We start from the raw sequence: 16412 nt of genomic DNA on the forward strand, positions 1-16412 counted from the left end.
CTGATGCTTTTTTAACCTATACATATGCCTGATCCACCACCTGTGCACAACATTACAAATGTTGATGCTGGATGGTAGGCGGACATCACAGTAACACGCAGTAACACACAAAACTAGTAATCAGTTGTGAAAAGGGACACACAGGCTGTATAATATCAATGTTTGTAACAGTCATCAACCTGCTTGTGCCTTTTTCTCCCTTTTTTAATAATTTGGCACCTGACCGCACTCATGGGAGAACCCCATTGTAAGGGACAACCCAGTGAAAAGGAGTGGTTTGAATATGTTGTGTTTTATGGATATTAATATTAATGTGTGCAGCATACATGCCCACCCTGTCCTTATCAGCTGAGCTGGTTGCGATAATCTAATAGTGTTTATTACAGTTTAATGGTTATAATTTGGGTCAAAACTTTAGAGAAACACTTAGAAGACATTCAATTGTCACTCTTGGGAATATTACTACAATTTGAATCCGGTTTCTTCAACCTTTAATTTAAACTTAATAGAGGTTCTCTTGGTACACTTTTGGCTTACACTGCACAGCACTGTTTTCTCTGTGCATTTATGTTTTTATAGCTCATTTATTCACTTATTCAGTTACTTCTCGGTAACTCATTTCAGTGACTTATTCTGCTTTAATTTTTTTTCTTTGTTAACTTTCATCTGTTCAACCTGTTCCTTCGTTTATGCTGCCTTTTCTCTGGTGAAATGATTTGAGCACCTTCTCTGTGTACTGAAGCACCAGGGTGCTGTAGCTGCTGTCACTGGGTTTGCCTCATAGAGAGGAGGCAGGATAAAAACGCCCTGTTTTTGATTAACCCACCACCGTGCATGGGGGGCACCTCTGCTCTCCGGTGTATACATCATTTGTACACGCGTCTTTGCTTTCCCTCTAGGATCCTTTCCCTTTGTTTATCTTACACAGAATTTTCTTTTTGTTTTCTCTTCAAAAAGCACCCTCTGCTTTACTGCTCACAGTTGTGCTCTGTGTTTAATCTTACTTTCTTCTGGGTAGCTCTGGTGATGTAAAAAGTGTTCAGTTGTCATGAAGAAGAAAATACATCTGACTTAATGGGTAAAAACAGTGTATACTGAACGACTTGTATTATATTACTTGTATTATATTCAACATTTACCTGTATTACATACACAAAGGCACACATTTAATGTACTATACATTATAGTATTTACTGTTACACACTTGTTACATTGCATCCGGAGTAAATTACAGTATAGTATCAACCTTAAATAGGCATCTGATTATTATAAGCAACAGTATCAGATCTGGGTAACAACATTCCCAGACAGAGTCAAGATGCTACACAAGACATAGTCAGTTTCTACAACAGGCGCGAGAATCTGATCTCCTTGCCTGTGGACAGTGATGATATCAGGGAAGAGATGAATGAGAGTATGCTGGGTGTGATGGTCCGGACAAGAGGTGAGTAAATGGGGTCTAAGGCACAGGTGTTTGGTCGATGTGATATCAGCAGGAGAGATATGTCAACATGTGAGAACTTGGCAAGAGAAGTTAGTTGAGAGGAGGAAAGTGGCCATTTTGATAGGGTTGGATAGGAGAGTGTGGAGAGGACTGAGATGTCTGGAAAGAGCTATGGAGATCTTTATTCTGAAGTGGTACTCAAAGTCATATATAAGAATATAGAGAAAAGAAGGGGTATAAGAAAGGGAGGGTTGAGAAGTGAAGTGAAGGCAAAAAACAGGAGTTTGACTGTGGAGCTTATGCAGCTTTGGGTTTGGGACCTGAAAATGAGACTTTGGCAGATTTAATGTAGCATTCAACATATTTCAGAGTATGCACAATCACACACTTCACCTGTAATATTCACATTCATATTTAACTATAATAAGAATAACAACCACACTAATAATAACAATAACAATATTTATTATTTGATGCATATCATTTGTTTATAATTTGTTTCAATCCAATTTAAGCCTGCAGAAGCTTGATTCTGTATTTTGACAGTGTATATGCATCAAGATTTATTCCTGACACCAGGTAGTGTTCTCACCTGAAATTCAGTCATCCCTCAACTAGAGGTCAATAGAGCCTTCCTGCGAGTCAATTACTGCATTTCCCCTCCCTCTATATCTAACACCAGGGGGTCCGTGATGGTACTGTAGTTTTGTGAAAATATATCACTTTTCAACGTATGATGAGGGTCCACTGGATGGCTTTGAGCTTGGGTAGGGGTCCCTGGATCAGAAATCCCCTGATCTACATCAGTTGTCTCTAACTCATGATTGACAGCGAAGTTCTGGCACCAGCTGCTTTCAGTGTCAAGTGATGGACAATCCAATGCCAATCATTTCTAGATGAACCTATATCCCCAAGTGTTCACATTTATTTCTTCAAAATGTAATCATCATTAACATGAACATGCATTGCATGTAGGCTCAAGTAATCAACCATTTTGACTATTTTAAGCAGTCCAAGATGGTCTACAGTACACTTGTGTTAGTATTTGCACAGATATAACCAGGTAATATTCTGTTCATGCGTTCAGCGCCTTGGCTGAAGTGGCATTTCTATACTCTAGTGCATTACTTAATGTGTGCCAGTAATGAGAGTGAAGCATGGGCTATATATTCTTTCCCCAGGATTTTTCGGTTAAACCTATTCAAATATGACTCCCCAATCACCAGGAGACTAGGTTCCATGTCTGTTTGATTTTTCTGTCTCCCTCTGGGTACATTTTATATGAGGGTGAGATTAGTCATGATGTACAAGCTCATTATAGATAAGTAGGACGGTGTGAAATTTTGAATGTATTTAGCATTTGCATAAAATAGCATTGCAGTCCTGTTTGTTTGCTTTTTTGTGTGAATTTCTCCCTTTTTGAAATGTAGTTTGTTCATTTCACAGCGAAAGAAAAGCTTTCAGAATGCAAAGAAGCTGACAAACAAACAGCAGAGGGATGTGACCGAGTCCTGAACTCCCAGAGTTCCTGCGATTTCACTGTGTTTTTACTGTATACGATTCTCTCTCCGTGTCTCCAATGGCCAGCTGGCCTTTTAAACTCGGGGGGTGGGGGTGTAGTGAGGATGTGTTGCTGAGGGGGTGGTGCTGACATGCAGGTTGTCTCTCGCCTCCTCACAGGAGCTGCAGTTTGAGAGACTGACTCGGGAACTGGAGGCGGAGCGCCAAATCGTGGCCACCCAGCTGGAGCGATGCAAGCTGGGATCTGAGACCGGCAGCATGAGCAGCATCAGGTACTGTTAGCTTCTGCGGCTCTCCCTCCTCTTCCTCCCTCTCCTCTTCCTGCTCTCTTCCCTCATGGCCTCACGCTAGTCACATAGTGTGGCTCCTCCAGTGGGATAAACCTCGCTTCTTGTCTTAGATAATACCAATAGCAGAACCAAACCCCAAGCACTATCTTTAACACAAGGCTTTGTGTAGAGTCCAATATCTTATTTCAGTCGTGGTTGTGGTTTAGCAAGGATTACTTTGAAATGGAAAAAAATAAAAATAAAATAAAATAAAACACACACACTCTATACATCATATACACGACAAAGCAGAATGTTATATTCATGAAATGGTATATACAAAGCAAAGCAACAGCATGTGTGTTACATGTTACCTTTGTTGACATTCATGATAACTCATGTATCACTGGTCCTTTGAAAAGGCATTGATAGACAAGCCGACTTTTGTTCCGTCTGTCACTGATTTGCGGATTCTCCGAGTCGGGTTGATGGGTTGCGATGAAAGGAGTGGGTACTCAACCTCTGGAGGAGCAGAGATGAAAAAGGCAGAGTGAGGAGTGCAGGAGCAGTGTCATACTGTGGGGATTTACTGAACACCCTGAACAATCCTGTTGGAATACATTACACGCCCTGGCTCCTGGTAGGAGAGAGCTGAAGTGGCGTGTGAACAGAGTGTGGATGGGGGTGTGCTGGGTGCCTGTCGCTCCAGGAGCCACCGGAGGTTCCAGGATGCTTTCCACATGAGGGGAGCAGGTCTCGGGCTGCCTCGCCAGGGAGAGAATTAGGTGCATGAGGAAGCAGCACCTGAGCCAAGCTCATGCCCTGCCCCTTTTCCTGAACTGTGGCACTGGGAGCCCTGCTCATTGGCTCTCTGTGCACACCGTCCAGGGCAGACAGAGAGGGACTGACAGGGCAAAGCAGCATGATCTGTTGAAGGACCCATGACCCGGGAGCCACGTTCTTCAGTCACCAGGGGACACAAGACACTGCCTGCATCCATTGTTCGCTTGCCTTAAACTCTGTGCCCAAAAATGAATTAAGTCAGCTCTGTTTCCAAGGCATCTATGCGACTGCAATTATAATGAAAGGGTAAGCAGTGGTGTAGATTATTTGAAAGGGCTAATTATGTTTTCCAATTATCAGTGTGACCTTGTAAGGGCCAAAAGTGGGTGCAAATTGTTTCCCTACAACTGAAATGACATTAACGGGAGGAGAGAGTAGAAATGTCAGTGTCTCAATTCTTTAATTAGTTGTTTAAGATTGAAGGTTTCAAACTTTAATAGCACTTTGGTTTAATTCACATTGCTGCCAGCTGTAAATTGGTGTCCTTTGGTGGGGTTTTAGAGCCTGTAGGTGCTCATAAACAGCCACAATTGCAAGCTACTGTAATATGTCATCATTTGCTAATGCTTAACAGGGCATGCTGAACATAATTCTCTCCATCCGTACTGCTGGTTCACACCCGAGTCAACAAGTATGAGCTTACCAAGGTCCTACACGCTGGCCTTGCTATCTGAACTGTGCTCAAAGTAAATTGTCAGCAGAAACTTTGAAATGATGGAAATTTGTTATGTTGCGTTTCAGCAAACAGCCTGTGTGAGTAGGAGACACATTCACAGGTTCTGCTTTGAGAAGGCCTGCATTTCACAGTTCCTTCTGTACCTCTACATGAACTCCCATTTTCCTCTTGAGTCTGCCTCCATTTTAGATGAGCAGTATATAATTGATGAATCCTTAATCGTGGGACATCATTATGTTGACCCTTTTCATAAGCTATTCATTAGCAGTTTTATAAATTTATGGAAAGATATGTGGAGAAGTATTTCAATTTATGGGTCATGAACTGTTGAACCATTCTATGAATTGGTTTGTTTACTTTATTTACTTTGTTATCCATGTCCTTTCGGGATTACTGATTAATGTTCTAATTTGGTTTCACTATCTTAATAGGTATCTAGATAATTAGCTGTTAACTGCCTAAAGAGTCAGTTCACATTGAAAATCTAAACTAGGTCTATTACACTGTTTTTGCCTGGGTGCTCTGGACATAATCAGATGTATGCAATTTTCCACTCTTTCGACTTTTCTTTTTATATATTTTTTATATAGTTTGTCATTTTATATCTGGTTTTTTTTGGGACAAATTCTAATACAGAATAGCTTTAAATTCAGCCATGTAACTAGATATTTTCTGGAGAATAACTATACTAAACTATACATTATAAAATGTGACTTTCAATGACATTGCTCAGAAGCACAACAGTGGCGCCCCGCTTTGAACCGTTTGCTTTCACGTCTGGTCCCTGAACAAGCACATCACCCCTGGAGGAGGAATGGCTGCAGCACCATGTCTGTCAGTGGGCTGCGCGCTGCGTGGCGGTGTGAGGGAGCCGCGTGGCGGGAGAGCCGTCAGAGATCACAGGTGGCTGCGTCGCCTTGTCACACGCCGCCTGCTTATCTCCAGCCTCTCCCTGATCCAGCCACGGACGCCTCTCATCCGTCATGTCTACTTTCAGAGGAACAGGGCACCTTTTGAGGGAGCGCAACCCAACTTTCCTCTGTGGGCTTCATGGCTGCTGACATGAATGGGCCTTTCTGGAGAAAAAGATAGAGGATCAAAACACTCCCTGCTGCTATGCTTATTCTTCTGAAGGCTGCTGTGGTGAGATATGTGACACAGACTATATGGTGACTGCATGTGACACAGGCTATAGGGTGACTGCATGTGACACAGGCTATAGGGTGACTGCATGTGACACAGGCTATATGGTGACTGTATGACACAGGATGTAGGGTGACTGCATGTGACACAGGCTGTAGGGTGACTGTATGGCACAGGCTGTAGGGTGACTGTATGACACAGGCTATAGGGTGACTGTATGTGACACAGGCTATAGGGTGACTGCATGTGACACAGGCTGTAGGGTGACTGTATGGCACAGGATGTAGGGTGACTGTATGACACAGGCTGTAGGGTGACTGTATGGCACAGGCTATAGGGTGACTGCATGTGACACAGGCTGTAGGGTGACTGTATGGCACAGGCTATAGGGTGACTGTATGGCACAGGCTATAGGGTGACTGCATGTGACACAGGCTATATGGTGACTGTATGGCACAGGCTATGGGGTGACTGTATGTGACACAGGCTATATGGTGACTGTATGTGACACAGGCTATATGGTGACTGTATGGCACAGGCTATGGGGTGACTGCATGTGACACAGGCTATAGGGTGACTGTATGGCACAGGCTATAGGGTGACTGTATGGCACAGGCTATAGGGTGACTGCATGTGACACAGGCTGTAGGGTGACTGTATGGCACAGGCTGTAGGGTGACTGTATGGCACAGGCTATATGGTGACTGCATGTGACACAGGCTATATGGTGACTGTATGGCACAGGCTGTAGGGTGACTGTATGACACAGGCTATAGGGTGACTGTATGGCACAGGCTATAGGGTGACTGTATCAGCCATGCAGGTGGCGGCTTCATCCCCACCATGGCATCCCCTCTGTTGCAATAACCCCAGCTTTATCCCTGTCTGAAAAAAAGCAAAAAACATGAAGGCAGGGCAGGTCTTTTTGTGTTCCTTCTTAAGAAAATGAATAAGGCAGCTGTTTAGGTCTTGGACGTGGATATCCTGAAAAACAAACAAACAAAAAACTTAACTAAAACCATTGTAGGACAATTAACAATTCTCTTCAGATAAAAAACAAAGCCATCTTCATATAAATAACAAATTGTGAGTCATTGCCTAAGTCTCCGGTTTAGATTGCTTTATGACCGGCCACTGTGCATTGTAAGTCTTTAGCAATAATTACTGGAGCTCCATGTTTGCCAAAATTGTGTTTCTCACCTAGTGAGCCTACTTGTCAGTATCCAATTAGTCAGTTGGAGTGAAGCGTGTTTGAGTGTGAATCACTTTTATGGTGTGGGTTCTCTTGTAGTATGTAGCCTGCCATTGGCCACGGTTTGTGATTTGCAGAGATTCATTCATTTCTTTCCAGATATATTGAAATCCCTGTTGTGTCTAAAGTTCAGCAATCCATGGAGGTAAAGTTTAGCAGAATTTAGCAATAGCGTGCTGAGAATCAAGTTAGCAAATTTTTGTTTTTGCTAAGACTTACCAGATATTAAATGCTAAAACCATGTTCATAGAACCTACTAAGAGTCTGTATTGATTTATTTACACAAAATAACATTCAGTAAAAATAAATCCTGTAGACTTCTTACATGATATACCCATGATATACCCAGTTCAGGCTCTGCCTATTTCCTTGTGCTGGAATGAAGGTAGTGCTGGCTGGATGAGCAAGCCAGTTTTGATGAGGTGAAGGATGAAAGCAGTCTGCTTGCTAGACAGTCAATTTGTCATTATTTTCAGATAATGTAATGGACAAAAACCCCCACACAGCAAGTATGTTAATGTGGCTGCAGGCACAATGGATTGTGGAGTGATGATACCCTCTTTCGATTGTCAAAAACAACTTCTGTTATCTTTGTTTGTTTTGTGAAGATGAAATCCATAATTAGAGCCATTCATTTCGCGTTGCAGTATCTAAAGGAATGCTCCCTAACGTAGTACATTTTGTCATCCATCGTGCCATAACGCAGTTACAATATTTGTTGATGTTGTAATAAATCTGTGTCTCAGAAGTGTCGGAACCGCATTGGTCATGATTTACCAAATGAATTCGCTCATTTTTTCCTGGTTTCTTATAAAATGTCATTCTTCATTTCCTTGCGTAGCTCCGTGTAATGATTTAGTATTTTTAAATGTTCCTTGATTAGTACATGTCAGGTAGTCTTGGAAACGGAATATTATTCCCTTTTTTTCCTGTTAATTATGGTTTGCGGTGAATGTTTCATTCTGAACTTAAAAGTGGGTTTACAGCATGTGTTCAAAATCGCAGGGCAGTTCACAACCTACTTTTCAGTCGACTTAAACCCTGCAGTTCATCCTCTTACTCATGATTGATTCATCCAGTGATCAAACATTCTAGCTTATGTTATAAGTTATGTGCATACAAATGTTGGTGAACAAGGGCCTTGGGGTGTAAACATTTCTTTTGGTTTCAACCTGCTGACGCCTTCACACTCGCCATTCCACACAATAACCTCTCAGTACAGGGCATAGTTAAAATTATATAATACACCAGACTCTTGTCTTCTATGTGTTGTTCATTCAGCAATACATATTATTTCACATTTATATGTATAATACTAATGTCCATACATATTGTTGAAATGAAAATCACACTTGCAGAGAGAAAGAAAAATCACAATATGGAGCTTAATGTACTAAATAATTCCTGCGCATGTCTACACCCAGAGCAGCAAGCCTGTTTAGTCACAGTAAACACATTTACCAATAATCATTAGCAAAATGAATCCCAACAAATCTGTGTTCCTGAAAAGCGTCTAAATCTTCCAAAGTGTAAAAGGAGATGCCACACTATCGTACCAACAAAAGACAGCGCAGCGAATGTATTTATGCTTTATTATGGTTTACAATGTGTTGTGTCATAAAAGGCTTGCAGATATGTATTTTACCCTGTTAATCCTGTTTATTACAGGTCACGCTAAAATGTTCCAAAAACAGATTTTAAAAAATCACCACGCAGAAGACATTAAGATGTTCTTGTCATTGATGCATGGAAATAGCATCCATTCTGTACTGACTATCATACATATATAAAACAATAACATATACATTTAAGAATAATTTTGATTGGTCTCTTTTGCTAGCATTTACTTTATTCATGAATAAATTGTGTGCATTTAAATTGTAAAAAAAATATTCTTTTTACAGAAATACTGTATATGAAATGAATGTCTATGTGAAACATATTGATATCATAAACAATCATGACACCCCTAAAGTAACATATGTTGTTGATAATTCTTACCGAAATATGCAGAAACCTTCAAACCCATGTAAACAGATTTCCCATGCTGCATGTAAACTCGGGGGAGTGAAAGTGTGTCCTCTAATGGTCGATAGCGGTACTGCAGCTGAGGGTTTGCCACTGCTGCTGGAGTGTGCCGCTGATGTGTAGCTGCGTCGTTAAAGGTCATCTCTGAATTAGATCCACAGACTCTACTGTTTGTCATGCCTATTACTCTGCTGCCTGCAAATCCAGAGGCAAAATGGTGTGCACATAGCGTCATGAGAAGCATGTAGTAGATATTACAGTAAAACAGAACGGGACTCTGCATTGGTTTTGGGATAGTGCTTTATCCTGCTCATTCATAATGAGTTATAGTTAAATGTTAAAGATGGGAAATTGTAAATAAGATCAAATGGGTATTGGTTTATATCTGTCCAAGCGGCTCTTATATTACACGTGTGAGTGAGCTGCTCTGCATGCTATTGGTCTTTTTTAATGTGATAATATGTATGGTGCAGGTCTCAGTATTCAAGACAAAGGCATTCTCTGCACAATTGCTTAGTGTTATTCTTAAATATGAATAATTTAGCTTTGGTTGGAAGGTATCCTGCAATGATCTTTATTAATATCGCTTTGTTAGGGGAGTGAGTAGGTATGCACTTGCCATATGACTGATTCTCTTCATGGTAGAATGCTGAATGCTGTTTTCTGCATGATGGTCATGCACCCAGCTCCTACCATGCATCAGTCAGGTGGGTGCTACACATTGGTGGTGGTCACGGCGAGTTTCCCCCTCATCACTGTACAGTGCATTGAGTGCAATGATCTGTCTATCTAAGTCTGATGAGGTGTGTGTGTGTGTGTGTGTGTGTGTGTGTCATGAGCATTATTCCGAGTGACACGCTGCTTTAAGAACTTTAGCATCTTTGTTTAAAATGGCTTCTCAAGCAGGGGATATACTCAAGCTGCTTATTATTTACTGCATGAAAATAAGGAAATAAATTACTGACTGAATCAATTAATTAGGTACTCTAAAACATAGCTGGCGTTATCCCCTTGCTGTACAAATAACATGAAAAAAGCTTATATTTCTGACAGCACAGGGACTTCAAGTTCCTCATGACCTATTTTGCATAATATACATTGCATACTGTACCAATTAAACATTCATACTTGGTGGGGGTGAAACGTATGTGGATGTAGAATCCATATATGTCTCCTTCAATCGTCATCTTAAAATTATGGTGTGTTGTTCAACACACACACACAACACATGCACATGTACACGCACACACACACACACACACACACACACACACACACACAGCTAATAGAGGCACTATGTAGCATCACATTTCAAGTTTATTGGGAATAAAACTGTCACGTTTCAGGTCTGTCTCACCATGTTTTATGTTGATTTATGTTTATTCATGTTGTCTTAGTCTCGTAGTGTCTTATCATGTATTATGTTAGTCTAGGTTCGTCATGTTGTTTAGTTTATTTCTTGTTACGATTTATTTTCTCGTCATGTCTAGTTATGTTTCGTTACGATTATATTACCTGGTTATGTTGAGTGATTATCGTCTTAGTTTCGCTTTGTGTTATGTTTCGATGCATGTTTATTGTTACGTTAACTGGTCGTTGTTATGCATACACTTTTACATGTTTTTCCGCAAACCTTGCGTTCCGCCTTTTCTCTCTCTCTCTCTCTCTCTCGTTCTGTCCTTCACTCCCCTAGTGTTTCTATTTGTCTATTTACTAAAACTACTAACGCTAGATCAGGATTGGGTAGAAACTAACAAGACTAATCATGTGTTCATGTTACCTTACGTTTCTCGTGCATGTCATTTACTAATTTACTAATGCTAGGGCAGGATAGGTTTATTACTAACGATTACTAATCTCCTTGTTAAACTTGTCATCCATCGCACCTGTTTTCCATTTCCTTGCTACGCTCTAACTAATTGTCTACACCTGTCTACACCTGCATTTATAGCCCAGTCGCGCAACTGTTCACTGCGAAATTGTCTGCCTCTGTTTACCACGCAACTCTTGAGCATTATTTTCTGTTTGATTACACGTTACGATCCACGCCTGTTTACCGACCATTGTTTATTGATTTCTGTTTTGTGACCATCGTTTGTTTTTTGACTTCGTCCTTGCCTACCGTTTTTGTACTTTTGCTTCGCTGATTGTTTCATGGTTTCGACTCCCGCTTCGTCCACGACTACGCCTCTGCCTGCCGTCCGTCTGTTCATCTGCCCCGCTGACAGCTCTCCTGCTACCGGACCTCCCTGCACGTCTACCGACTACGAGTTTGCCTCTTCCCTCGGCACCGTGCTTTTTGTTTGTTTACTTTTTGTTTGGCTGGATCTACGTGTATGGACTTTGCTTGTGTTGACTACTCTCCTGGGATTCGTCCCGAATAAAGCCCTGAGGGGTCTTTATATTACTATTGTTTCTGAGTCGTGCATTTCGGGTCCAACCCCCACGCACCCGTCTCAAAAACCTTGGATTCATCTATATGTGCCTTTTACAAGTGCATGGTAGTCATGCATGTCCCTTTCCAGCAGTACCCTGTGTGTGCACTTTTGCTGAAATCATGTGTTCTTCCTGCTTTGCTTTGTCATCATTACAGCAACCACAGACTTCCTGAAGGTCTGTGAGGCAGAGTGTCAGTCTCCTGTTACTTGGAACATTTACGCCCGCGCTTATAGCATTGCTTATAGCATATCCTGTGGCTTGAACATTATGCAGGGATGGTGTAAAAAGTATTCTGCTTCATTGAAATAAGCTAGTGGATTTCCCCTGAAGGCATACCTGTGAAAGGCTAGTCTGTATTAACATACACATTTGCATTTCAGGAAGGATGCTTAGGTGAGGACTGTTTGTATGGCAGTGTTTCCTGGTCTGCAGGGCTTCTCAGTGTGAGGTATTACGACAGACAGTACTGCTCCCTGAGGTGCTGTCTTTGGCTCACCATTGGCCTGTTGTCATGGTGGCAGGGTGGCCTGCTGTCTTCTGGTCACCATTGGCCTGTTGTCATGGTGGCAGGGTGGCCTGCTGTCTTCTGGTCACCATTGGCCTGTTGTCATGGTGGCAGGGTGGCCTGCTGTCTTCTGGTCACCATTGGCCTGTTTGGCAGGGTGGCCTGTTTAATGAATTGTGTGCAATGAGACCATATTGTGTGGGAGCCGCTAGGTGTTCCACTGAAACACCTGCTCACGCGGCTTTAGGCTGTGCGCCGCGTAAGATCCAGCTCTCTCCCTGGAGCGCGAGATGCTGTCTCTAAACGCTGTGTGTGGAGCACACTGAGAGAACATTAAGGAAAAGCTGTCCAGACAGTTTCGCTGCCAGTTTTCCCTTTCCATATTTTTAGCATATAGGGCAAACTGCTTCAAGGCAGAGGCGACGCAATTTTGCTCAATTTGGACAATAGCGTGCTGTGAATCTGCATTGTGTAGTATTGTACGGAAGTGAATTCCTCGATGTTAAAATTGCACCACGACTTCAAATGTGTTTGTAATGGCAGTTGTTTGCATTTCTTTTTTTTAGCAGTACATTTCCGGTATTTGAGAGGTTGGTTTACTTGGCGACACACAGTTCATTTGGAGCATGAGTCAAGAATATCAGCTTGACTCCATGTCCTTGCATTTGTCACATTCTGTTAAAGTCATTCTTTGTGTAATAGCATATATGTCAGTTACCATGCAGTGAATATAAAACAGCAACTTCTTCCACGATCTCAGCTGGGACCCTAATAACTTAGTGCAGCTTTATGTTCAATATAAGAATAGCGTTACTAGTACAATTATATTGTTAAAGCCATTACAATTTCACTGCCTTGGAGATGCACAGACCCAAGGATTTTCAATTATGCATAGACCATGGGGTGAATAGACAGCATAGCCTATTATAAGGACAGAGTATTTTTATAAGATAGACTTTATGTCCAAGGATAACAGAACATCAACAGTAGGCCTATAATGTTAATCTTCCATGCCCAGGCCATAATGTACGATGTGTAAACTTACTGCTCAGTTAGGTTTTTTCTGTTTGCTTTCATTGTTATAAATTGCGAGCTATATGCTATTTGTACGTCAACAAAATACCACATAAACAATCAATGCATGTACTGGTTTGTGTCGTGCATACCAAAAATAGCATGATTCATAAGCTTTAAATATTCTGCTTCTATGGAATGGTGCCGGCCTCATAATTGCCTGCTCTGCCAGTGTTAATGGGGAATTTTACTTCAGGGCGAAAGGAACAGGGTGTGGAAAGGAGAGAGATTGGGAAAATTGCTCGTGTTTGTCTCTGAGTCAGCCATGGGGAAGCTGCGTTGATTTATCATTGCTACTCCTTCCCCAAGCAGAGTTAGTGGTGTTAGTGAAAGGCCTCTGTTGCCACATCTGAAGGCTGATCCATGGATCACTCTGTAGGGCAGATGTCAGCATATGTTAAGCCCTGGTTGGTCTGTGCTTCTTCTTTCAGTTAGACAGAGTAATAGGGGATGCTGGGTGCTGCCGGTAGAGTAAAAACCCCTCATGGGTCTGTTTGCCTTCCTGTCAGAGCTAGCCACAGCTTTTCAAAGCACAGAATGAGATACAATCTGCAAGACCCTTCCCACTGATAAACACAGTTGGCAAGGTTAAAGACTTGTGCCATTTAACTCATGGATGGGTCGTTTTGAGTAACGAGGCAGTGGAAAACAACCCATCCAGGGTTTTTTCCACGAGGCAGGGGCCCAGTTGAAAGGATATTAGGCTGATTAGGGGTTGTCTGCTGGCTGACTGAGCCAGCGGTCTAGGTTTCATGGTACAGTTAGTGTGTAAACAGGGAGCATATTGATTTGGTGGCTGATCCGTCTCACAGTGGGCCTTGAATAAAGCTGAACAGTGCCAGCCTAACTCCAGTTTAGCTCTGTAGACCTCAGCCAAGCCTAGCTCAAATAAGTACTTGGATTCCAGTCAGAAACGTATGGCAGTTAACCTGATGTGCACATCTCTCAAGAATTCTAATACAAAGCTCCTTTAGAGAACTATGCCTGTTCTTTATGTGCCTGTTCTTTACAATATGTGTTGGTACAGTAATGAATGGTATTGCATATTGCATATTGCTTTTCATTATTCATAAACAGATATGTGCTCTTATTACAAATGATTGTGCCAAAAATCATTTACTGAAGGTTTAATAAATAAATATGTGTGCGTTTGTGAGCCTTGTTTGTGTCCTTCATGGCAAACTGGGACAAGCTTTTGTAAACGGCACATCCGAAGCCTGATGACGAGGGTGAATAGTGCACATAGCGCTGTGTAAAAGAAAAATGCGTCAGGCAAAGCGCCTCTTATTGGCCATAAATCTCGCATATAATTCTTTTGGGAAAACAGTAACATAATTAAAGGCGTTTCCCATCGATGGCATCGCGAGTTCCTTTGATTTATGGCATGGAAAGCAGTCTTGTCTAGCGGTGTAATTCCCTGTTACAGTGTGTAGTGCCAGCTGCGCAGAACTCTGGCCTCACTGTTTGAGTAAATTACAGCTATCAATGCTGACCCTAGATGCCCTGCAAGCATAAAAGAGTGCTATTCATGTTCTCACAAACACTGATTGCAATGTATTGACTATTTGTTTGCGCAACACATGTAGATTAATCACACCTTTTGATGTTATGGCTGGAAACGTGTTTGGAAATAGGAAATGCAGAATAAAGACGAACACATTAATGCGCAGGCTTTCTTTCTTCCCTGCGGGATAATCGATGTGCAGAAATTGCTGTGTGTATTGGTGTATTGGTCCCACAGTTGTGTGACATTATTCACTCAGGATTAAGTTCAGTTTACTCAATGTAATTGGTGCCTCTGGATTATTTTACTTGTTAATTGCATGTTTGGAAAGCGTAGGATCTGTGTCTCTTTCAGTATAGTGCTGCATAAATTGCACAACTGTAATTAAAGGTATGTTTTGACTAACCTCATAAGAAACTTGAATTGTACAGCAACTCTGTTAAAAAGGCAAGAAAACCAGGTTGGATAAAGTTTGACTGGATGGATATCCAGTGCAGAGTCACCCCTGGGATACTGCACGAAGGCCATAGGTGTCACGTAGTTTGTGTTTGGTTTGTTTTTATGGGATGGGCCCACAAACATCCACAGGGTGACTGTAGAACAGGACAAATTTTATATTTTACATTATTTTACATAATTGTGCAAATAAATTTTGACTCGTAAAGGACATGACCCTGCGTCCTTCCAGGTAAAATGTGGTAGATCAGAGTGCATTCTGGGCAGTCCAGTTTAGTTCACTGACTGACACCATATTGACTACTATATAAAAAAAAAGTATTATTATTCATGTTCAACCTGTCAGGGGTTACATAAGGAGGACACAAATTCAAAACGGATCTTTAGAAAGTCAGCAGGGAGCTGGGCTGGAATTTATGCAATTTGTGGAAAATAAATAGGACCCTGTTGACAGAAAGGTGTCCAGCGGTATCATTTTATTCATTAAGCACCCCTTGCTTGGCTCCCTCGTGTGTACTGCCAGAGCTGGTATTTATTCTCTGAGTCAGCCCGGTGCCACCGCGTCAGGTCAGCTAGCGTGGCAGAGTGTTCGATAATTAAATCATAATGGAAGCGTTTCGCAACCTTGCAATAGAGCTCCCGCTGACCAAAGCGTCAGTCTGTCCCACTGATAGATGCCCCTGTCACTTTTCCACCAAGTGGCCTATCCTTCGGTGTAACCTGCCGTGGCTCTGCCACCTGCACACGGCCAGAGAGCCTTCAGAGGGTCTACGATGCTGACAGTGACAGAGAACCAGAACAGCAGTCAGTTTTTATGTTCTCGGTAAAACAGGGCCGTTGAAAGCCGTGGCGCACTCCTTAAATTAGGCACGTTAACTGCTAACATCAGATTAGCCTACCCAAATCAATAAACATAAGGTCATCTCCATCTTATCACCATTCGGAGAGCAATTAAAATGACCTATTAGCAGATGGTGACACATTGTTTCACATTCAAGGATGCCGTGTATTGATGGAGTCACATTTTAAATAAAGGTCACTGTCGAGATGTGGAGCTGTTAAGTGTAACTGAAGCAGGCCTCGCTATGAATAGGATTTCAGAGCCTTCAGTTTTCTGCTGCATGTGAAGTGTGCAAAGTGGCTGCTGGCTAGGACAGCATGAAACCCGCAACAGATGCTCATTCCACTGCTGGACATGAACAGGCTAGTCTAGGACAGAACTTTGTTGTACCCCCACTGTTGTATTTCACAAAGAAAA

The 16412-nt window shown here is 42.0% G+C and overlaps 1 protein-coding gene across 4 annotated transcripts in view; it reads left to right on the forward strand.

Moving 5' to 3' along the window:
* Window positions 1-16412, forward strand: part of LOC133127078 (catenin delta-2-like) — a 256199-nt gene that overhangs the window by 79019 nt on the left and 160768 nt on the right. For all 4 annotated transcript variants that reach the window (XM_061239702.1, XM_061239704.1, XM_061239703.1 and 1 more), the window contains one exon: window positions 3125-3237. In XM_061239702.1, coding sequence (XP_061095686.1) covers window positions 3125-3237 — 113 coding nt within the window. The remainder of the gene's footprint in view (window positions 1-3124; window positions 3238-16412) is intronic.

Source organism: Conger conger, chromosome 4, assembly GCF_963514075.1.
Source record: "Conger conger chromosome 4, fConCon1.1, whole genome shotgun sequence".
NCBI classification, from domain to species: Eukaryota; Metazoa; Chordata; class Actinopteri; order Anguilliformes; family Congridae; genus Conger; species Conger conger.